Below are 23,629 nucleotides of genomic sequence, written 5' to 3'. Positions count from 1 at the left end.
ACCTTGTACTCCTGTAGAAGTGTTGAGGAGATAAAGTCCACTAGCAGTGAATTTCCTGGATTCTACATTAGGTGCTCAGCTGGTTTCTGAGGTATCCTGGTGTTGCAGCTATTGCTGTGCTACTTTTGGGTGATGACAGATCCTCCCCATGGCCATGCCATGCCATGCCAGCCACATGCTTTCTCTTTGTATAATGTCTACATGAATGTACTTAACATGTGTGAAGGGAAAGTTATGGTGGACAACTCCATCTTATTGCTGTCATGTTAAAGTGAAAATCTGTCAAGATCCTCTTTTAACTGGAAGCATGCTGAAACTTGTGTCTCTGACCGTAATGGGAAACCCCTGCAAACAGCTGGAGCCCTCCTTGAGTGCCTTGGGAACTCTGAAAAGCTCCTAAAAGAATTTGACCTTATTTGTAACTCTCTTAATAAAGCTCCCCTTTGCTGCCAGCATGTGCAGTGAGCATACACAGAGCATGGGGAGGTCTCTGGGGAAAGGGCTATTTACAAGCAATGAACCATTAATATCCCTCAGCCAAGTGAGCCCTTTGCCCCCTTTTCCTGCTGTTTACAGCTGCCTCTGCCTGCATCTCCAAGCGGCTTGTTTGTTCTGAGAGAAGTAATTTAAAAAATGGCCCTTTTCTACATGTGTCTGAGTACAAGGTAGTGATCTAATTAGGAGTCTGAGGAGGAAGATCTTGGATGTAAAATGATTACCCTTTTTGTTGCTTAGTGCAGCAATATCTTTGTTCATATTCAGGGCATCTGACTCATTCACATTATTCATTTTTTACAGTATGTCCCCCCCTGAACCACAGAGAGTGAGATGGATGAGTTCAGCTGACTTCTAACACAGCATCCAGGACTCCTTTTCAGGGACCCTGTCTTTCTCCATCACGTATACAAAAAGCCCAAAGCAATTTAAGCACTCATCCTGGGTAGAAGGAATCTGGGCTTGGTTTTGGAGTCTCTGCAAGATTGTGGGAACCTTGGCTCCTCAGCCTTGCTCTGGGTCCTGGGGTGTGGATTAAACTGAGACTCTGCTGAGACTGAAATGTCCTTGTCACTTAACATACAAGTTGTCTCCTGTGCCCCTGTAAAGGAGAAAAATGAATATGTTTACAAAGCCCTGAGGAAACTCAGATGGTCAGTGGCATTCTGTCACTCATGGGATCTGATAATGGAAGAGCACAGGAAGGAGTTCAGCAAATGAGACTGTGCTTTAGGTGCTCATTCCTTGGAATTTTTCATTCTAATGCAGTGACAGAAGGTGATCCAACCCGGTTTGTTTTGGTTCCCTCCTCTTAATGCAGATGTATATAAGACTTGAAGCAGAGTCTTCATATAAATATTTATTATACCATATAAATAATGGACCCTTCTAGTTTGTTTATCTGTGACCAGATCTAGCATGTGAATGAAGATGAAATACATGCAGTAAAAAAAAAAAATCCATTTTATTCCAGGGTACATGTTCCTGCCAGCAGAAGAGCTGGCTTTAAGAAACTGCTGCCCCTCCAGCTGTGCATTTCTGGTTCTCTTCTGCTTCACCATCTATGACCATTTTCCATCCTGTTTCCATCAGGACAAGACTGTGGCTGTGCTCTAATCTTAAACTTAAGTCAAATGCTTAAAAATAAAAGTGTGGAGCTGGACAATGAGGAGCAGTAACCCCTGGCACTGCTGGGGAAGGAGAGGATGGCTGGGACTGCAGGAAAGGATGAGATATCCACAGAACTCTGTGCTGGTCAGACAATGCCATGTAGCACAGCTGACCTTCAGCAGATCCAGGTGGCTGAAAGACTCTTGTGCTTCATCCTGGTTTCCCTGTCTGGCCTTTAAAGCAGCTGCAGTGCTGGGTCTGTGGGATGAGCAGCAGCTGGGGGCTCAGACCCTGTCATTCTTCTCTACAGAGACCCCAGGCTTCCAAAGCACCCCTCCTGTAGGTGTGACTCTGTGTGTGCTTCATTTACATTCAGGGCAGAAACTACTTTATTATGTGTATAACTCATGATTAAGAACATGTTTTTAGAGGCCAATCTGTTTGTATGTAATAAAACCCATAAGTATCCAAATCTGAAGGCTAAATAAATATCAGTTGCTGTTTAATTCACATATCATACCTTATTAAATTTAAATTGAAATGCAGTTCCCATTTAGAATGCTGAGTTAAAGTGGGACAAAGCCTGCTTTCAGAAAGTTGTTCTTCAATTTTAGATACTTTATGTGTTTCACTTTTTGTCTCAAAACAGCAGGAGGTAATTAAAATCACTTTACAGCTGTTTCTAGAAAACTCCAACTATTGTTGGATTCCATAGAGCCATAAAAATGATTTATATGAAATTGTTTTTATATGCACACAATAGCTATTTAAAAAAATAATTAAAAAGTACGTTCAAATGTGAGTCTGGACAAGATCTTTCTCTAAACCAAGGTTTAGGTTGGTTTTGAAATGCTGTTTACAGTGCAGTATGACCCCCCACTATGATTGTAATTAAAAATTCTGAAACTAGGAATTTAAATAGCACTAGCAGGCTGTGGCTATTGGTATGATATTTGAAGAAGTAAAGTATTTGCATCAGTAATATCAACTTCTTTAGTGGCTGATCTTATAAAAGTTGCTTATTGCCCAGCTATTATTTAAAAGCAACTCCAAAATACAATCCTAACAATAAAAGGGCAAAGTTTAAGAGATTTAAATGTGTAGCATCTCTGTTTGTTTCCATGGAGTTCCTTTGAATGAAAACCAGTGTAACTTGTTCAAAACTGATAAAGTTCCTCTTAAGCTAATTCAGATGTCACTCAAGAATATTGCAAAATTGCCAGAGTGAGAGCCTGAGAAACAAAGGTAATGTGAAACCTGGGAGTTTGCAGGCACGCCATGCTTTATTTTAGGGACCAAGGGCAAGCAGTGACTTGCAGGCTGTGTCAGCTGGGTAATCTCTTCAGAAAATGGGCCAGTCCTGCAGCTTGTGAAGTTCAGACCTTGCTTCAGTCTAGGTCTAGGCACTTGTTGAATATCCCCATGTTCAGTAAAATATTTTTTTTTGGGCTGTAATGAATAGGAAGGAGAAATGAACTCAAGGACTTCACAGAGAAGTAGATACATTGAAAGCACTATCCCTATCTTCTACTGAGTGATGCTAAAGCTGTTACCTTCTTTGCTTCTTTTCTTGAATATCTTACAGCCCACGATCCACTGTGCTGCAAATTAAACAATAAAATTTAACTGTCATTGCCACACCAAATCTTCTTTGTTCTCTGACACTTCTTGGATCTTGTTTGAAGCTGTCCTTGGATTCTCACTTCAGCCCCCAAACCTGAGAAATGTTATTAATTTGATCAACTTTGCAAACTCTGAGTCAGTCCCTGCAAAACTGGAGGCTAATATACTTTATGTGAGTTCTGGTTCCAGATACAAGGGTGATAAGATGATTAAAGTTCACATTAATAAACAAAGTGTTTTTAAATGTAATGATAGGATCTGTAATTAAATCTGTAATCGATCCTTCAGTTGCAGTCTCTAAATGTGATTGGCTTCTTTTGAGATAATTTTCTCTTTTCTGACCCACTGCTGAAGTTTCCAAAGTTTTATAGTGACTAATTTTTCTCTCTCTTTCTGTGAAACATACTTTTTTAAATGTAAAGCTGGCCTTCTCTGCACATGATTCTAATGTTTGGATATAGATTTCCTTCCTAGCCAGTTCAGTGACATTGTGCAAGACACATGTTCTATATACAGCCGTATCAACATGAAATTCTCTGCAGCTATTTGTAATATGATGATGACCATTTATCATTTTACAAATACCAGTGGGGAACTTTACCTTTTAATTGTTTTGGGTTCCTGCTCCTGAGCTTCTTCTGGGTATGTAAATACACTTCTGCTTCTGTACCTTTTTGTTTAAGGGCAGTCTTTGGTTTCTATTGGCTGAACTTCACATTGGTTGGTCTTAAGGATACTTAAATATTTGTAGTTTGGTTTTCTCCCTCTTGTCTTGTGGATCTAGACCGAACTCACTTCTTTTGTCCTATATTGAGCCTTGTGTGCCATGGCAGAAGAGAAATCCAGTGTATTTCAGTTGCCCCCAAATGAAACTGTGCAACAACTTTACACTGATAAAGAAATTACTTCCCCAGGCTGCTAAATGATAGAGAAAGTGGACAAAATCCATCTTTATTAACAGTCTTCTGCACTGGCTTTTAAAGAGAACATCAAACTTAATGGGCATGGGCTTAGCTGAAAATGCCTGGGGTTTGATGTACTGCACAGAGTGCAGACTGACTCATTGATATTCCGTGAAGACATCCTTCACAGGCTGCTGGATGGCTAATTTTGGCTGAAGCTGAGGCTTAGGCACCTCTAGCAGCTGCCACTGTGTGAAGGAGCTGATGTTTGTATCAACCACAGCTAATGGGACATCTTTAAAATGGATGAAAAACTTCCCAAAACCAGGAGAGCTTCCTTCCCTCCTGCTTATGATAAAGGTTCTTTTTCAGATTGAGGCAGTCACTTCTGGGTAAAACATGAAGGAATTTAGGCAGTTTCTTCACCTGAAAGGTTGGAGTTACTTCCTGCTTTTGTCCTTTCTGCCACTCCATTGAAATTTGTTTTCTCTTTCGGCAGACAAGTGGATAACCACACCACTGATTCAGACATCTGTCAGCTTTCTTTGCAGGAATGAAATGTCTCTCCTCTTGGTTAATTGACTCCTTCCATCTTTCATTCTGTCCTCTCACATTCATAGCTTCCAGCAAGAAAACTTTCCTCTTTTGTTCTCGAGCAGGAAATCAGGCTGGCTGTTTTAGGGGAAAAATCCTGTTCTCTGCTTGGGAGGAGTATCCTCCTCAAGCTGTCAATTGTTTGCAAATTACTTCCATTAAGGGAAAATTTATCTTAAGTTGATCCTTTCACCTGCTCCTCAAAAGACAGCAAGGAAAGTTAGGGTTCTGCTGATGGTTTAATTTCAAGATCTGTGTCTGCTCCTGATGCCTTTATACTGAGCCAAAGCATCCCACAGAATTTGCCTCTTGGTCAGCTACCACCAGTCCTGCTCCAGTTCCTAAACATTTACTTGTATGTACTGCTGGAAATAGAATTTTAAGGCAGTGATCCCCTTTCTGAAGTCTTTAATTGTGGCCAACCATTTGGTCCTTTTGACACCTCAAGGTCTTATATTTTTTTGGCTGAAAAAAGTAGAATGAATGCCCCATTTTTCTTGAAAATTCACAGACTTAGAGTCTGACTCATGCTCTTATGAGTGGGTGGAGTTTTTTCTCAGGCTCCAGTTTTCTTTCTTTGCAAAGTGCAGGCATGTTAATATTGGGTTGAGCTCTATGTCCTGCTGCCTCTCCAGATCCATAGACAGCCTGTGGAAAACTCCTCCCTGGCAGCTTCACAGCATGCTAACACATTCACCTGACCAGTTGTGTGTGGTCCTGCTTGCTCTGGACAGCCTGTCTCATCTCTGCAGGAACCCACCTTTGCAGGCTCAGCATGGCTGTGCCAGGTGAGTCTGATCATGAGCAGATAAACAGATGAGCAAATGCTCTTGAACATCTGCAATATGCCCAACTTCACAGTGGGATTAGTCACCCTTCTCAAAACTCAGGGTTTAAATCTGTTTGTGGATCCGTCTGTGATGGCTACTGCTTTGGAAGAGGCTCCAATCTCCAATAGAGCATCTAAGAGTTACCAAAATGCAAAAATTAAAGAGTTTGGAAACATTCTTTCAAACCCAGATAGGTTTTGCAATCAAAAGCAGCAAGGCTTGTCTCGGATTTCAGATTTGGATGTGTCACCCTTACTGGAGAAAAACAAGTAACACTGAGTAACCAAAATTAAGGATATGATTAATAGGCATTGGCTCCAGTTTCTTTTATTTTTTATTTTTTATGTTTTTTTACCAGGAAGAGGTAATAAAGAAATAGTCATGCTGGGAAGCAGCTTTAGACTGACTAAAATCCATTCATTGTGGTGAGCTTGATGATATGGACATTACATCACTGAGACCAATTCCAGTTTTAAAGCAAACATGGTCTGCAAGCTGCAGCTGGTAAAATCCTCTCTCATCCTCTGTTGCCCTGCTTTTGGTTTTTACCCTGACGGAGGCTGGGCTGATGGAGTAGGTAAGGTGAATTACTGGTAAGGTGAATTACCCACTGGGGACTTGGGCTAATGGTTGTGAAATCCAACTGGCCAGTGGTCTGCATTTGTGAAGTTATCCTGGGAAAGGGAATTCACCTTGCACCAGGAGCAAGGCTGGAAGGACGTGCAACTTCTAGAAATTGGGGCCAGAGGTAAAGGCAATAAAATGAGCTGATCCCACTCCCCCACAGCCCCAACTTTAGCTGAAAATGCCATATTTGAAAAGCACAGATGATACTTTTAAACACTTTCACATGTGGAAGTTTCACCATAGCCAGGATTCATATGCGCTCTCTGGCAGTGTACTGAAGCAATCCAAGACTAATGAAAGCCAAGGGTAACTCTGGCCCAACCTCTCCAAGAGGGCTCTCTATCATCTATGAGGTCTTAAAGCAGTTTTTATTGCTGTATCATGGGATTTGAGCTTTGTGGTCTTTAAGAGGTTCTCAGCAGGGGCCTGGCTCTGCTTAGCAGTACTTACCTCAGACTTAGTGATATGGTGCTGGCATTGTGAGCATCCTTCCCACGTCTCTGACACATGGAGTCACTTGTTTGTTGATGGTGCCAGGGTGGTATCTCATAAAACATTTGGAATTTGCATTTGGCAAGCAAACAAGCAGCAGAAGAAAGGAGATTGTAGAATATAAAATCATTAAGTTTGGAAAAGACCTTAAGATCATCTAATCCAACTGTAATGCTGCCCTGAATGAGCATGGCATCTGGTACAATGAGTGCCATGTCTAGTCTCCCACTTCTGAAGACCTGGAGAAAAATTAATTTGGCCAGCTGAAGGGGATCACAGCCCAACAGTGCTGCACCACATTGCTGGGCTTGGCTTCCCTGCATCTTTTTGACAGGATAAATGCATTATTTATGGATAAAACTCCTCTGTTTTCCTGCCTGTCTGAGCTCTGAGGATGGGCACCTGGAGGTGAAGATTTCTGACCTGGAATCACCTTCTGAAGAGGTGCTAATATAATTGGAGCTCCAACTTCTGTGAGCTCCCCAAGGACTTATCTACATTTGGAAGTTGAATGTGCACTTCACAGTGTCTAACAGGAGTGAATTCACTAATTTTATAAGCCTGAGACACAGGGGCAAAAGAAAATACCATGTTGTCCCTTCTAGAGCTCCAAATGCCATAGTGGTGACTGTGATTTATGAAGGTGCTGTAGTCTCATCTATCATTCAGCCACCTCTCAGATATACTATTGACATATTCAGTGCTCATTAGTGAGGGAATAAAGATGTTTGAATATGACATTTTGGCACCAAGCTAAATGAACTCCTTGTCAGAAACCCTTTGAAGTGTGTATAGAAGATGGTCCCATTTGGGGGTTTTGATTGCTGCTCTTACATTTTCCAGTTCAATGTGTTATGTGGAGGATGAACATGTTGACAGACCAAGAAATCCAAGATGGGAGACAAAGCTAATTTCAGTGTTGGTGTAGTCCTCCCTCAAAACACTGCAAGCTGTTTGCCCTGACCTTTATGGGAATGTACAAGGCACTTTTGCTTAGAAATTGTGTGGAGGCAAAACCAGGGAAAATTCCCTGTTGTGAGCAAAAGGAAGTCTTTGAAGTGAACACTTGGTCAAAATTTGAGCCTAGTCCCCATTTCTTTTTTTTTCAGGGCTAGAAAAATATTACTGTTTCCAAGAGGAGGGCTCAGGTCTTTCCATGGGGGAAATGAGAAGAGTTTACCATGTGGAAGACTGTTGTTGTCAGTAGAGTTTAGCTGGATCCTGTAACATGGATACCTCAGATGACTTTCTGCCACTTCTGCATTCACCAGATTCTGGTGTTCATTGGGTCTGGAGATCAAGGAAAACAGTAAGAGTTGCCAAAATTGTGACTGTTTGCAGCAAGAGCCAAGGAAATGGAGCACTACAAGAAACCTCCATTGTGCTATATTGAACTCACTGGCAGCCACTTAAAAGCAGTTAGAGGTTTCTTGAAATATTCAGTAATGACCTGGACAGGATTTTTAGGTGGTACCAAACTGAACAGGACACTTGTTACAGCTTAACTGGAATGCTGAAGTGTCTGGTTCGGGTTCTCCAGGTAAAGAGAGATGTTGGAAAACAGGAGCAAGTCCAGGAGCTCCACCAAGTTGTCAGGGGCTTGGTGCATACAGCGTATGGGGGATACTGAGGGACACAGGTTGTTCAGTTTTCAGATGAGAAAGCTCTGGGTGGGATGTTATTTCTTTTTTTACTAAGGTAGTTATACAGAAGACTCTTTTTGGGAACACAGAGAAGGAAACAGCAGATAAACACCAAAAGCAGTGAACATGAGTTGCAGCAATAGAAACCTGATTACACACAGTGAAAAAATTCTTCACCTGGAGAGGGGCTTAGCCCAGGATCAAGTGTCCAAGGACTTTAGGAAATATTTCTCTGTGGAGATTTACAAAACTTGCCTGGGCGAATTCCTGAGCAACCTGATGTAACATCAAAGCTGGCTCTTCTTTGGGCAGGAGATTGGAGTGGATAGTCTCCAGATATTGCTTTCAGCTAAATTATGGAATGGTTTATGTGCTGCAGTCCCAGCAGGCAACGTTTCCCCCTGGATATAGTTTTTCATCCTATGGTCTGCAAAAAGTTAATGTAAAAGAGGTTTTTACAATCTTGATGCCCTATCTTCTATGTGAGGGACTTTCATCTTCACATGTAATTGAGGCATAGAAAGCTCCTTCTACTCCTCTGATCATTTTGGCTGGCGCAGGTTGAGCTGGAAGAGCCTGGCAGTGGGAGAGTTGAGGACTTCACTGCTGGTATTTGTGACTGTGGTGGCCTGGTCTGTGCCCAAAGAAGCTGGGTCTCTGGGGTTACGTGTGTACTGGTAATTGAGTAGTATCAGTGGCACAGGTACTGGAAATAGATCTCTGCTGTGGTGCTGCAGCATGGTCCATGGCCTGTTGTCCTGGCTGAGATAACTCTTCCAGCCAGACCAGAAGCTTATAGAATTCTGGAATTGTTTGAGTTGGAAGGGTCGTTAAAGATCATCTTGTTCCAATCCCCCTACCATGGGCAGGAACTCCTGCCACTAGATCAGGTTGCTCAAAGCCCCAAAGATACAGTGGGGGCCTTCTGTAAATTGACTATTAGGACTATCTCAGGCTGTATTACCTCTTTGGGGTAATGCTAGTTGGCAAAATCTTTCTAAGGCACAGGGTATCACTTAAAGTGGGTAAAGTTGTGTCCATAATTTATCACTCTTTGGTTTCCTGATACAGATGCTACTGCTAAAGTCAGTTTGGGTGGAAACCATGGCCTGCTCAGAACTGTGTGGGAGGAAGGAGGAAGGAGGCCATTAATACCAGGACATGAGTAGTGATGGGTAGAAAAGCTGTCACTATCAGTGTGAGGGTATATGACAAATAAAACTCCTAGAAGCATTTTCAGTCTGATGGATCTACAGCTTTGGCACCTGAAGAGTCAATTTGATCTGTTAAGGTAGAGAGTAAAGTTTGTTAGTACATACATATTCCTAAGTGAGGAAGGTTCCAAAGGCTGCCCATCTTTGGGGGTGCTGGATGCAAAAGCCTTGTTGTGCCTCTCACAGGACCAGCAATGTGTAATTCCCCATGGATACAGTATGCTCCTGTGCCAGAGGACAAGGCCTCTAAGCAGACAGCTGTGGGATGTTCTCTGTTATGTGTGAGAACAATAACAAATAAAAAGAATAGGCACTCTCCATGAAATCCTCTGCAGCATTTAGATTTGCGGAGTTTCTCTAGCTGGACGTTTGCAAAAAGACAATGAATCAGGATTGCTGCATGCCAGATGTTTCCACTGAAACCTCTGACACTCATTGGATCAGAAATCCCCTAAGGAAGTGTGGGTCATTCAGTATGAAAATATTCACATGGAGCCTTCTTCTTCTGTCATTTGCAGCATGTGAAATAAAATGCTGCCTTTGATTTGAGAAAAAAAGACATGTTACCCTGTAGGCTTGGTTTTCTATGGCTTTCCTGTGTCTCTCATGGCTTTTATTGTTATGCTGGTTCTAGCACTCAGTACCTTTTGAGGTCCATTTTTCCTTTCCCTTCCTCCTAATTAGTGACCAAAGGGGGTTTGCATTCCATTCTCTGTAGCTGTCCTGTTCCTTTTAGCAACGATTTGATGTTGAAGAAATGTCTGCTTGCAAGTTTCCCCCTGAGCTTGGTCCTGACTGGACAGTGAAACAAACTGTCAGTCTTGCACCTAAAAGATCAAGACTTTATCTGTGCAAATTGTTTTCACCCTAAGTAAGAAAACAGGCAAAACCACCTGGTAGAGAAAAATATATGGGAAAACACTTTTGGAATATTCTAAATTTCTAATATTAAAAGTGTTTCTACTTGCATGGAATTAATGTGATTAAAACAATATTTCTACTAAATGGTAGATGATAATATTGTAATTATTACATCTCATAGTAATTTTCATTAGAAATATAACCACAAAGAGGAGACAGAGACACTGATCATCTTTGTCTTCAACAGGGGCCAAAGAGGGGGATTTGAGACACTCTTGTGGTTGTTACAAAGATGAAGCATACTTTATTCTCAGCCTTCTTTGTATGGATGTGTGATTCTTCAATGTTCTTTCAATTTATTAGAGGCGTGTTAGAGTCAGACATACTTTCTCATGTAAACACAAAGACTTTTAAATATGGAAATCTTGTATGTGCCCTCAGTCTGCCACTGGTAAATTATTTTTAGGCAATTTCGGTTGTGAATGGACAAATATTCACAGATAGGTATTGTTTTTCCCTTTTAGAGTGCCAGTCAGCTACTGCTCTCCAGCTCATGATCAAGCGCTGTCACGGGAAAAGAAGCTGCAGCATATATGCCAGCACCTATGAATTTGGAGATCCTTGTTACCCAGGCATCCAAAAGCATCTTAATGTCATCTACACCTGTGGTAAGTTACAAAATTCTCCAACACTCACTGGGGTCTATGTTTGTTGAGCAGTGGTGTGTGGAGAATAAGATGCAAAAAGTTGTTGAACTTCCAGTTGGCTCATGGTGATTCTTATTTGGTCAACAAGGGAAAGCTTTGGATCACCAGAGTTGTTTTGTACTCATTGGCTCTATAGAAAAAGCAAAAAACCACGGAAATGTTATATATTAACCCATTCATCTGCTTCTTCAAGGCAGGAAAATCTGGCAGTGAAGTCAATCCACTCAGTGAACATTTATACACTGAATGTTGGCATCCTACAGCAAAGCTGTGGTTATCAGTAGGATCCTTACTACTTTATTCTGTATTTATTTCATTTTGTACCATAGAATCAGGTGATTACCAAACCATACTCATTCACTACGTTAGTAGAAAATCACTCCCAAAATCTTCAGGTAAACATTGCAACAATTTTTCTAACAAAATATTGTTATTAAAAAAAAAAAACAAAACCAAAACCAGTTTGCTCACAGTTGGGAGCTTAAGTCATAGCATTGAGCAGTCACTGTGCTCTTACCTGACTAGTCATCTTATTTTGCAACAGAGGAAAAATTGTTCCTGTCTGAGTTCTGTAGTATAAAAAGAACATCTGTCTTCTTACTGTGATGATGTTTTGGTCATTTGTAACTGGCATATTTGAAAATATTTCCTTCAGGGTTTTGCTTACATAGTTGTCGCTAGGATCAGCTCAGTCTCTCTCTCTGTGTTCCTTTCTGCATCCATCTGTAAGTGCAAATTTTGGTGCTGTACTGAATGTGCTGAGCAGACAGTGGGGACATGTAGTGAAGGAGAAGCTGTCTGTGCCCTCAGACAGCAATGTGTCTGTGGGTCACTCTCTGTGTGTAACTGCAGCATGCTGGGTGTGACCGAAAGCATTTGAGATGCAGTGACTGTAACATTTTCTGTAGTGGCTATGGCATGGTGGATGTGCAGCACCCTGAGGAGCAGAGACATTGAGGCAGGAGCATCAGGCTCTCAGCTCGCCTGGCTGTTGTTTCATTTGGCAGGAAGGCTGGGTTTTGTTTGAAGTGATGCAGCAAGAAGTAGCAAGCCTATCCTTGCAAAGCCCTGTGAGTTTTCTAGTCAGGAAGGTGATGTTTTAATATCACTTTTCTCATAAAAAGACTGGAAACTTATCCTCATGGGGATTTGACAGAAATGAAGGCAATGTAGAAGGGAAAATAGGAGCTCCATCCCTCAAAAATTCAGGGAAAACAAACAGAGACCCATGATGTATTTCCAAGAGGATTTCTCCTTCAAAGGCCTCCATGGCCTTATTCTAGAATTGTGGTCCTGGTCTCAAAGTCCACTATAAAAGGCACTAATGATCTCTTTATCTGACCTTAACTCTCTAGTCCAAGCCTAACTGCATCAGGAAATGAGTCACACTTGAGAGCACAAAATGGCATGTTTTGCTTTTCTGTGGGTAAAATCTGCCTCATCCTTTGAAGGTGGCCATGGCTCCTTTTCAAAACCATGATCTCAGACATGTTTCTGAACTGGATTTTGTGATCAACAGACACATATTTCTCGCCTCAAATAGCAAAGTCCTTCAACATGTGAGAATGAAATAAACAAGAAATCAAATTCCAGTTCTATGTGCTTGTGCCAGACAGACAGAACTAAGTCCTGGAATTCTTTTAGAAGGAATGATAAAACAAAACATTTTGGTATTCTCATGACCTAGAGAATGATATCAGTGTAGAAAACCTCCTGCTGGCTGTCTCTTTTTTTTTCAGGTTTCCTTAGAGCTGTACACATTATGGCTCCTGGTAGAGTGCTCTTCTACTTTCACCAAAACTGTGGGAGTGAAAGGGGACAGGATGGGACAAATGGGCATGACTGAACTTCCCTATTGCCTGTATCTCAATATATATCCCTGTTTCCCACCTCTTGCACTTGGAAACATGTTGTCTCTTGATGCTATTTTGTGGAGATCAGTGAAAGATGCAGTGACCCTGGTATAGCTTGGGAAATGTGATGGGTGTACAAAGGGGTTTCTCTGAGCATCACTTCAACCCTTTTTGCTGCTGCTTCAAGTGACCCCATCACTTTCTGAGATCAGGCAGTGCAGTCATTCTGTTCCTCTCTGTCACTCCCTGCCTGCCCAGCTGTGACAGAGATGTCCTGCCATGTGTCACTGGTCTTACCTGTGAGAAGAACTGCCACGTGTCCTTGGCCAGTGCTACTGACCTGCTGCACTGCTTCAGAAGAGCTGGTGAGAGCAAAAACAGTGATGGACATGGCTGTGGGTGCATGCAATGTCATGCAGACATTCCCTTTGTGAAGAGCTTCAGCAACTACAGGGACAGAGCAGCTGAGCTCTGCTTTTGGTGCTGAAGCATGGGAAGGACTGGAAGGAGACCAATATGTCTTCTGACAGCAACTCATGAAACAAAGTCTGGTGAGTAAGTAATTTATGAGGTGACAAAAGGTAATATTAATGAAAAGCTCATGAGCTGTTAGCAGAAATCATAGCTGAGATGAACCCTGTGACAGATTGGTAGCGTTTATGTAGACCAAGGCCTAGCAAAGAGCTGGTGAGGTGTCTTATCTCCCAGTCCCAGCAGGAGAATGTCTGCAAGGTCTCTCAGGTCATGTCCTCACTGTTCTTCTCTAGCCTGACAGCAGGACTTGGGCCCTATTCCAGATCTCCAAGAGGTAAATGGATGAGGCAACAGCTTTGCTTTCTTTAAGCCATATCCATATTTATTGAAGGTTCATTCTTCTACCTTCCATGTTTTATTGGACATGAGAATTCCTGCCAGACACACACAGTTTTGCTGGATGAACCTGTTATTAAATAAAGGTGTAATCTAACTTTTTGCCCAGCTGTATATTTTTTAAATATTGGTTGTAATTACTCCAGCCAGTGTGAATGTTTCAAGTCAGCAGTTCTCCATATCAAATTATGCCCCTTTGCACCATGGGCTCAAGGCCTGTTGGCATCATTTAGCTGAGAGGGAAATGCCACCAGTTTGTGAGTATGTATGAGATGATTGAAGCAAACAAGCACCCAGCAGCCTGGTGTGATAGAGATCTCTTGTGTGCATTAGGGTCCCATTAGCCCAGCCAAGGAAACAGATGAAAAAACCTCCAACGTAAAAACATTCCAAACCTGAACCTTGGCAGGAGCTGAAATACAAAAATTTGGCCCAAAGCCACATTTAGCTAATGGAATGGTATGGAAGGTGGGATTTTCCAGTATGTGGGTCCCATTACTGCACTAATAAATACATTAATTAGTTTTTCAAAAGAAAAAGGCAAGTTCATTCTGGGAAGCACATAAGGCATGTTGAGGTTGAGTTCTGAGTGTGGCAGCTGTAATAGAGGCAGATAGAAAAATTTTAGCTCTGCCTTTTCTTTAAAATACCCTTAAAGTCTTAGAGAAGAAAAGAAAATAAAAAAAGCATTAATGCAACTGAGAAAAATAATGCAATAAAGACTTGCTAGAAGTTATTCTCTCCTTGTTTCCTCTTCCCCCAAACATCTTCCTTTGTCTCTGTCTTTCTTTGGTATAAAACATGGTAATTTTTTTGTAATATCTATGAGTGGCTTGGTAGTGGTTTTGTATTTATTGATAACATGTACTGTGCTAACAATCTTTTCATTTTCTCAATTAACCAGTTATTAACTTCAAAGGCTCCCTTTAATTCTCTATATCTCTTTTCTCTCTAGTTTGCTAGATTAGGTTTTTTTGCCTGTGCTGAAGTCCTAACTGAGCACTGCATTAAAACCTGTGGAATTTTTTCACACACACAGTGCCACTTGGACTCAAGGAAGCATTGAAGTGTGTGCTTTATTTTAAGACCTATGGATAATTACCATGAAAGTTAAATATTTTCTCAAATTCTTCCTTGAGTGGGGATGAGGGGCTTGTCTGTGTGTAAAGTGAAACCTTATTCTGAGCATTGAAAGTCAAGGGAGCCATTCAGAGTGCCCACTGTCCCCAGTGCCAGACCTGCCTCCCTGTGCATTCCATGCAGGCTGCAAATACAAACCCTCCTGCTAAGGACCTGCTGTTCTTTAAATGCAGGTATCCATCAGAAATGGCTTGGTGAGAATAAAAGAAAATTTAAAAATGGGGATTGTGAATTTCTTTGTGTCTAGAGGTGTTTCAGTGGGTTGGTTATCAGTCCTAATAACTGGTGACTTTTTAGTGCTGCAGTTGGACATGTGCTGAACAAAATGGAGGAAATATGGCCTTGGATGTGTTTTTGATGTGAATATCTGTCGTACATTTAGTTGTGTGCGTGCCTCCTGCTTGATTCATGCTTGCCAGGAAGGGGTCATTGGGCTGAGAGCTAATGAACTGCCATGGTAACTCATAAATTGCTTGGAAAACCCTGCAGTTCTGCCACATTAATAATCCTGCCATCCTGCTTTATGAGGCAATAAGCTGAGTCCCAAGGGCCAAGTGCTTCACATCCCAGCGAGAGAATTGTTCAGGTAAAGAACAAAGCCTGAGCACAGGGGCAGCAGCTACTGTTGCTTTGGGGTGTCTGGTGCTGCTGGGAGACCAGATGGGGTCAAGGAGAGGTGGTTGAGGTGCTCTGGGGTGATGGGGCTGTGCTGACCTTTGCTTTCTCTGAGTGCTTGGGAAAGCAGCCTGGCTTTCTCTAAAATGTGTTTAAAGAAATGTTCTTTCAAGTCTGACTAGAGGCAAGGTCTTTGTTGAACGAGGCAGCTCTGGGGTGGTTGCCCTCATGATGATGATGAGGAGGAAGGGAAAAAAGCTGCACAAATTTTCTCCTGTCATCTCAAAGGGACTGTGCTCTGGTCCATTAGCTCCTGTGCAGTAAATCTATCAATGCCTCAGGCTGGATGAATGAAATGGTTCCTTTTGCTCTTAAAATTTATGAATTCATGAATGTAGAAAATGTATTTTTATCACTGCAAAAGTGCTTTCTGTTGCTATAAAACTCAATTCCAAGACCTGAATAAAATAGAAAAGGAAGAATTCCAGACTTCCAAGAAAAAACAAAAGCCTTTTACACCCCTTTGAAACAGGGCAATGCAGGCAGGGTCTTGCTAGGGAAAGACACATACAGAATGTGTAATGCAGACTTTCTTTCTTCAAAAGTTGAAATAAAATTTCTGTTTACAAACAAATAAACATTTTAGGCAATCTACCTCTAGGGATGTTCCACTGAATGTATATTGTCTGATAATATTTGTTTAACTGGGTTTTTTGTATAATGCTGTGAAGCAGAACTCACAAACATGTAGATTTGAAATGTATGTCCACATAGGTTTGACTTACCAAATCAATAAAGAACAGAATAAAGATATGATATAATTCCATGTGGCTACTTTCATTGTCAAGACACTGAGTTCAGACACAGTTTAGGACATCTATTCAAATCCTTTGTCATAATTTCCTACGTTAATAGAGGTTTGTCAAGTAATTTTTGTATCAAGCCTATGCTTCTCTTCAAGCTATAGAGTATTTTTAGAAAAGCTATCCAGTCTTCATGTAATGACTACAAATATTGAAATATTCATGAAGTGGGATTAATTTGACCAAGTGTAGACATATAAACCATAGAGATTTATAGTGTGTACATCCCCTACTGAGAAAAACCCCTTTTACAGGTAATGTGGAGAAGCAGCTGCTTTTGAGGCACAAATCATCTCATCCTAAAGCAAGTGACTGAAAGAGATGAACTGCATATTTGAAGTGACAGTTCTCCTGTACTGACTGTAAATGGGGCTCCTGGTGCTTAGCTGGCATATTGTTATCTACATGGGGAGCCTCTACAATGCAGATATCTACATCTACATCCACACACCCCTGGAAGTGTTCAGGGCCTGGTTGGATGGGGCTTTGAGCAACCTGCTCTGGTGGAAGATGTCCCTGCCCGTGGTGGGTGTGGGTTGGAACTAGATGAAGTTTGAGATTGTTTCCTACCCAAACCATTCAGTGATTCCATGGTTTCATAACCTGCTTTCAACCACTGTGTTCTTATGCAAGTGTTTATTTTGGTAAAAATTATAATTTCTATGTAATGTTAATACCAATGTTTTGTCCTTATATTTATTGATTTCCACTCCCACTATCTGACAAATCTCCAACTTTTAAAGATTTTTCCAAGTAAGATAATGGTTATTTAAATTTTTGAGAAATTACCTCTAGCCATGAGTGTTAATGCTGAAAAAGTTTTCAAATAGCAGCTTGTTGTCTGGCACCTCAGCTCATGGTTATATCAATCTCTACACTAGGGTTTGGAGAGGGGTTTTCCTATGATCTGATTTTGCATGGGATTGAGATCCATTTTCTGCATTTCATCTTTATTAATTCCCTAAATGTTTCCAGGAGCTAGGATGGGGTCAATATATTTGCTGACTTCTTTGTCTGGCTGGTTGTTCTTTTAGACTTTTGTTCTCGAGGTCAGATTTGTTCTAAACTGTCAAGGACTGCATCTGGTGGTATGGCAGAGGGGGCAGAGTACATTTCCCTGGTGATGTAACATTTGTTACCAGATTCTGCAAACAAATGGATTTGTTGACCCTCCTTCCAGACTTCTGCATGTTTCCATTCAGGTGAAGGAAAAGCAAAGAGCTTGTGTTCCTTTCAGATACTTAGATCTCACATTCAGAATTAGTCAGACTTCAACAGAACCTGTTAAAAAAGCTGTGACAGTGTTACTAAAAACTGCACCATGATGGGTGACCAGATAGCTCAAGGCTGACAATTTTTGACTTCTGAGGCTGTGATTTTATCATCTTTGATGGTGACAACAATTTTTGTGGATGCAGTTTCCTGCTTCTCAGAGAGAAGCAAGGAGGAAACCCCTCAGTCAGCAAGACTCATAATTTGGATTCATGGCACAGATCTGTTGGAGTTCATGGGTTACCTGAGGGTAAAGGCAAGATGCCATCTCTTTTGCTGGCCAGTGCTGAAGAGAGCGAGGCACATGCTTTACTAATGGGCTTGGAGGTACCTGCTCATAACAGGCCATAGCAGCTCTGCCATCCTGCATCAAGGAGGAACATGCTGCAGGGACAAAGAGCTGTTTATGTTTAACAGTAGTGATTGCACTGGGATGTGAAACTTGACACAAACAGCCTCATTAATTTTAAGATGAAGGTTGGTAAATCAGGTAATTGAAAACTGTCATTGTGCTGCTCCTGTTTGTCTTTTCTTACTGTACAGCTCACTGTAGCTTGATATGAATCGACCCAGGAGAGTCCAAACACGCCTGGCCTGGCTGGCCCAGACACAGCAACTCTTCATTACCAGGGCAGAATGACCCTGTGTCTGAAGCAGATTAAGGTAAATAAATATTCTGAGGAAGCAGAGCTCTGCATCTCAGGTGGAGGAGGAACAGGTAATGCTGTCACCTCAAGGGAAAGGCTTGAAAACCCTTTGATTCCTGCAGAGAAATAATGGAGGCTTGGAGATAAAAATCATTGCCTTGGGGATGGGGAGGAAAGAAGATGGGTCTGGAGGAAGCAGAGAGGGAGTTCAAAGGACACTTTTTATGATGATCCTAAGCAGAATGAGCTGTAAGACAAGTGCTACCTTACAATTAGGGAAGGTTTTCAAGCCTGCTGATGTGGTCCTTCAACTCTGGGAGAGCTGTGGAAAGAGTCCCATAAAGTGTTAGCTAAAGTACTCTGCAACCCCTGAGCTCCACTGTTCATAAGATGTGTGCATCTGAGACCTTTAATCCTTTTATCTCTGTGTTTTGTAGGTTTTATTTTGTTTTGTTTTATTTGGTAAGGACTGCAGCCTAAAAGTCACAGCAGGGAAGAATGGTCAGTCTGTTGTAGTGAAATGGTGACAGGAAGGAGGCAGGTGGGACTTTTATTTTTCATTCTGGTATTATTCATATGTTTTATAAATTTAGAAATTTAAGAAATGCTTTATAATGGATCTGTAGTTTCCACTGCAATAGCTGTAGTGCTAAACTGTAATGTAACCAAGATTTTATGGTGGCTGACACAACTTTGAGGTTACTAAATAGATTTTCTCATGGAATTATTTCCTCTGGCATAAATATGCCCAAGTCCTTGAGGCTGAACAGCAATCTGCCATCTAGAGAGTTGTTTTCAGGCCAGGGTGGATCTGGAGGGTTCTGTCTGGCTGTCCTGAGATCTCCGTGCTTGAATAGGAGGGGTGCAGCCTCAAAATCACTCATGATCCATCCATGCTTTCACCCCAGAAAAGCAGATCTACCTGAGAATGATTGTGCAAGATGACATCTGACTGTCATACATCTAAAGAAAATCTTTCAGGAACTCTGGAGAGAGAGAAGTGGAGCAGAATTAAAATTACATGGCTTATCTCTGTGGTGATTTTTTTCCCCTGTAAGCTTAACCCAGCAGAGACTTTCTGTTCTTTGTCATATTGATGCCTTTAACGATGCTTTAAAAATTCTGACCATGAGTAAGTGGTAGATATTTATAATTTTAATACCACAGGTTATTATTTTTTTTTACCTGGGAACTGCATTGAATAGCCTCATAAATAGGGTAACTCTTGTGTCTCCATGCCTGTTAAGACCTGTGCAGATTTCAAATATAGTAATTAACAGTAATGTTGGCAGGTATGAGACTTCTTTACTGGTGAGGAGGCTGGCAGCCAGTCTGCCAGCCCTTTTCAAGCAGGAGACTGCAAGCTGCAGCCAGAGGAATGTGTCAGCAATGAAAGGCTGACCCTTGATTCAGTGATCACCCTAACTCCTCCTAATTGAGGTTAATGCCAGAAGCACTGACACCTTGATGCGCACTCATTAGTGCCTGAGGCTACTGGAGATTGCTGACAGCTCCGTGAAACACGCATTAGATGAAACTTAAAGGGAGCGTTTGACACCAGGACCAATTAAGATATATTTGCATTAAGGTATATTTGCCTTCCCTTTTTTAAAATGTATCAAGACAATGACATTTCCTTCCACCCTTCATAGAAGGATTCATGGCTGGTGCCCTTCTGACAGCACATGCACATTTCTCTATTGTTCACCTACCACTGTCCTGCTGGTTTCTACTGCCCTCTCTCCACTTTAATGTGAAACAAATAGGAAATCCTCTGGGATTTGGAAAATGAAAATTTGGAAAATTTGTTCCTGACCATGAAAAGAGAATTAGAACCAGGACAGAGAGAAGAATAAAAAATAGCTGTTTTTTGAAAGTCACCAAAGATGCAAATATACATGACCTCTGTAGTGGCATCTTGGTACAACTGAGGTTTGTGAGCTGTTGCTGTAATGGAAAATCAATATAATAAGCACTCAGAGGTGTCTATAGCCCATTTATGAGAGCTACATGGGCATGGGTACATTTGAGAGATGTGGTTTACTGGTGAACTTGTCTAGGTTAATCGTTGAACTCAATCTTATAGCCTTTTCCAATCAAAATGAGTATATGATTATACGATCAAATGTGTAATTTAACTGCTGGGAAGTGCACTAATGAATGTTACCACAGCTACAAGCATCAGCAAGGACTGTTGTGCAATGCACTCACTCCCTAAGAAGCATTTCCTGCTATGGGTGATGTTACATAGGCAGGGCCAGCCAAATTTTGGGAGAAAGTGTTAGTCTCATTTTGGGTGTGGAGAACATTTACACAGGGGTTTGTGTCATGGCAGCTGAACTGAATAACTGTTAAATCTCTTATCAATGTATATTATGCGCAATGTATATTCTTTGTTATAGGAGTAGATACATGCTTTGTTCTCCATGTGGAATTCTCACCATGCAATGTTTCCTGCCCAATCTTTGATTATATGAAAGAAAAGAAAGCAGGAGGATATGGCAAGTTAATTTCTAATTTACTGCTGTTTTGAACCTGAGGTGTGGCTCTCCATGGTCAATCCACTAGTCCTGTGTGGACTAGGCAGAGAGGAGGGTGCTCTGACTTGTGTGAATTATGTGATTTATAACAGCTGAATGATGACCAACCTGGGTCTCTTTAGTGTTACTAAAAATAATTTCCTTTATTCCAGTTCAAGTTCTTGTTTGGGAGAGGCCAAATAATGGCAGAGCGTAGAGGCTGACATTTATATCACTACCTCTGGTCAAACCCAGCCCTGCATCATCCTTCAGTACTATAAGAGAACTCCAGGGAATCACTCTTTCCCCTCACTTTGGACACTTTTTTCCATTTCTGCTTTATCTCTGAAGCCCAGGCATGGGGTATTTTATCTTCTGTTTGTAGGTAAGTTTTGGAATGGGCTTTTATTGTCATGCTGTCTGGTTGTGTCTGCCTGGTGCTTAGAGATTGGGATGCCAGTGGGGCATTTAAGAGCAGCCACCTCCCAGAAGTTCCTTGGGTCATTTCTACTCAACACAGATGACCTTTTGGGGGGCACGCCACCTTACAGTGGGGAGGAGATTGCCATGGAAGTTTTGTTCTTTGGGAAACTTTCCTTAACATTCATCCAGCACTTGCATTTCCGACCTCCTTTTCAAGACCTCCATTTATTCAAAATACCCACACCCAAACAGTTAATGCCCCTTCAGACAGACACTTCAAATACTGTTGACAGTGGCTACTTTTCATGTTCTGTTTTAGTCACTGTTTAGCTAAGCCATTCATGTTCAGCTCCTTTAATCTTCCCTCATAAATCAACCTGCACAGCCACTCAATTGTCTTTTTGTGGCTCTTTTCCACAATTACCTGTATCTTTTAACAAACACTGAGAAGGCTTATGATTATTTTCTCCCTGGGGCCCAGCAGAGACTTACAATCTCTTTGCCATATTAGCCATGACTGTTGTTTCAGCATTGGGCAGCAGCAGCACCATTACCCAGGAAGAAAAGCTGACTCTCTCTCTGCAGTTTCAGTCCCAAGTATCCTGCTGCTCATTTAGGTGAAGTGAGCCAAAAAGTGTAGGAGTTTCTGAATGTCAGAGATGGGAAGCATTTCTGCATGGGGAGGACAGGATTGTGAGGAGCAGTATCAGGATCCTTTGCTGGCTGATTGTGTTTCCAGCTTTACTGACACACAGGCCTAGGGTCTTAAGGATGACTGATACTGCATAATATAAACAAGGAAGCAAATCCTACTAGATCCCTTCCAAAGATATTTAACTAAATTCCTTACCCATGAGCCCACCCTGGGCCATCTTTTATCTTTGAAAGCCATCTCACAGCTGCCTGCAAAGACTCTGAAGGCTGGCTAATCCCAGCAGATGGACCTTGGTGGTGGTGCCTGGAGGGGAAGGAGCAAGGCTGGGAGGGCAGAGTCTTGGAGGTCTCTTTGTTAATGGGTGTCACTCCATTTTGGTTCAAGCCAAAGCCTCAGGGAGAAGCAGAAAACTGGTATGCAGCTTCATTTGGAGTCCAACAAACCTGTTTTGGGTCAAAAGTTGCCCCAGCCTGGATAAGCTCATAGCTTGCAGGGACCCAAGGAGTAAATGGGGATTGCACTATTTAGTCCGTGGATCATATGTATTTGCTTCAAGCTTTGATGAAATTCTCAAAGTATTTTCTTTAGAAGAAAAAAAAAAAGCTTATTGGCATGGACAAAATATGCCTTTTCTAAAAGGGTCTATGAAAAATCAGAAATAAAATAACAGCTTACAAAAGGGCAAACCCCTACTACATCTCTTCCCCAGGCATGGTAGTCAGCATGGCCCAGTGGAAGGGCACTGGCCTCAGGGCAAGGGGTTTTCTGCTTAACCCTGATCAGTCATCAGCTCCTTGGGCAGTCACTATGCTTCCTCTTGCCCGGTGTGTTTAGACCCTGGGGTGTTTGCTCAGCATCTGGCAGGGGAGAGCAGCAGCCTCCCCACCTCCCTGGCATTTTGGTTTATGCATCGAGTGCAGACATGATCACACAGATGTGAGGAGTCTCTGCTTTCAGTGCCTACAGTTGCTGTTGAACTTTATTGACATGAAGCTTCAGAATGATCAGGTGTTAAGCTCCTGCCTGACATGTCCATTGCTGTCATGATAATTCAGTCATGAATTCAATGACAGTCTCACATTTCTCTTACTTTTTTTGGTGCTGTTTCTTATTGTTATAATTTTTATTACTATAAAAAAGAACTAATATTAAATTCTCTTCCTCTCCACTTTTTCCCCAGTGAAAAAAATCAAATCACTAGGGATATAACTCAGGATTACATACTAACACACATTTTTTAACATGCTGCATATTGATCAAAGGATCTGACTTCTGTGTGAAAGATGTATCTGATTCCCACAGGGAGGAAGGGCAAATTTTCTCCTCTGTGCTATTAGAGAGGATCAAAACCTTCTGCAGACGCCTTGGGTATCAATGAAGAATAAAGTATAGGATGTTGGTGCAATGCTGTGGCTCTCTTTTGGGATGATTGAACATAGTAAATTGGAGTTGAAGCACATGTAATGTAAATTTTCTGTCAGATATTTCTTAGCTTGTTACAGTACTAACAAACAAATGGATTTTCTTTCCTTCCTCACCTCATAATTCTTTGTCCTTTAAGTTGTGCTGAATTAGATATGAGGGTACCTCTGACAGTACAGAAAATTACATGGGGAAGGCACAGATACTGGTTTGCACTTTCTGTTTTTCTTTCCTTCCTGTTCCCATTCAGTG

General features: G+C 41.6%; 1 protein-coding gene across 2 annotated transcripts in view; it reads left to right on the top strand.

The window, feature by feature from the left end:
• Nucleotides 1-23,629, top strand: part of EVA1A (eva-1 homolog A, regulator of programmed cell death) — a 199,366-nt gene that overhangs the window by 86,290 nt on the left and 89,447 nt on the right. For both annotated transcript variants that reach the window (XM_064411759.1, XM_064411758.1), the window contains exon 5: nucleotides 10,916-11,059. In XM_064411759.1, coding sequence (XP_064267829.1) covers nucleotides 10,916-11,059 — 144 coding nt within the window. The remainder of the gene's footprint in view (nucleotides 1-10,915; nucleotides 11,060-23,629) is intronic.

Source organism: Passer domesticus, chromosome 3 (assembly GCF_036417665.1).
Source record: "Passer domesticus isolate bPasDom1 chromosome 3, bPasDom1.hap1, whole genome shotgun sequence".
Taxonomy (NCBI): domain Eukaryota; kingdom Metazoa; phylum Chordata; class Aves; order Passeriformes; family Passeridae; genus Passer; species Passer domesticus.
This window is presented reverse-complemented; position numbering and strand designations above follow the sequence as displayed.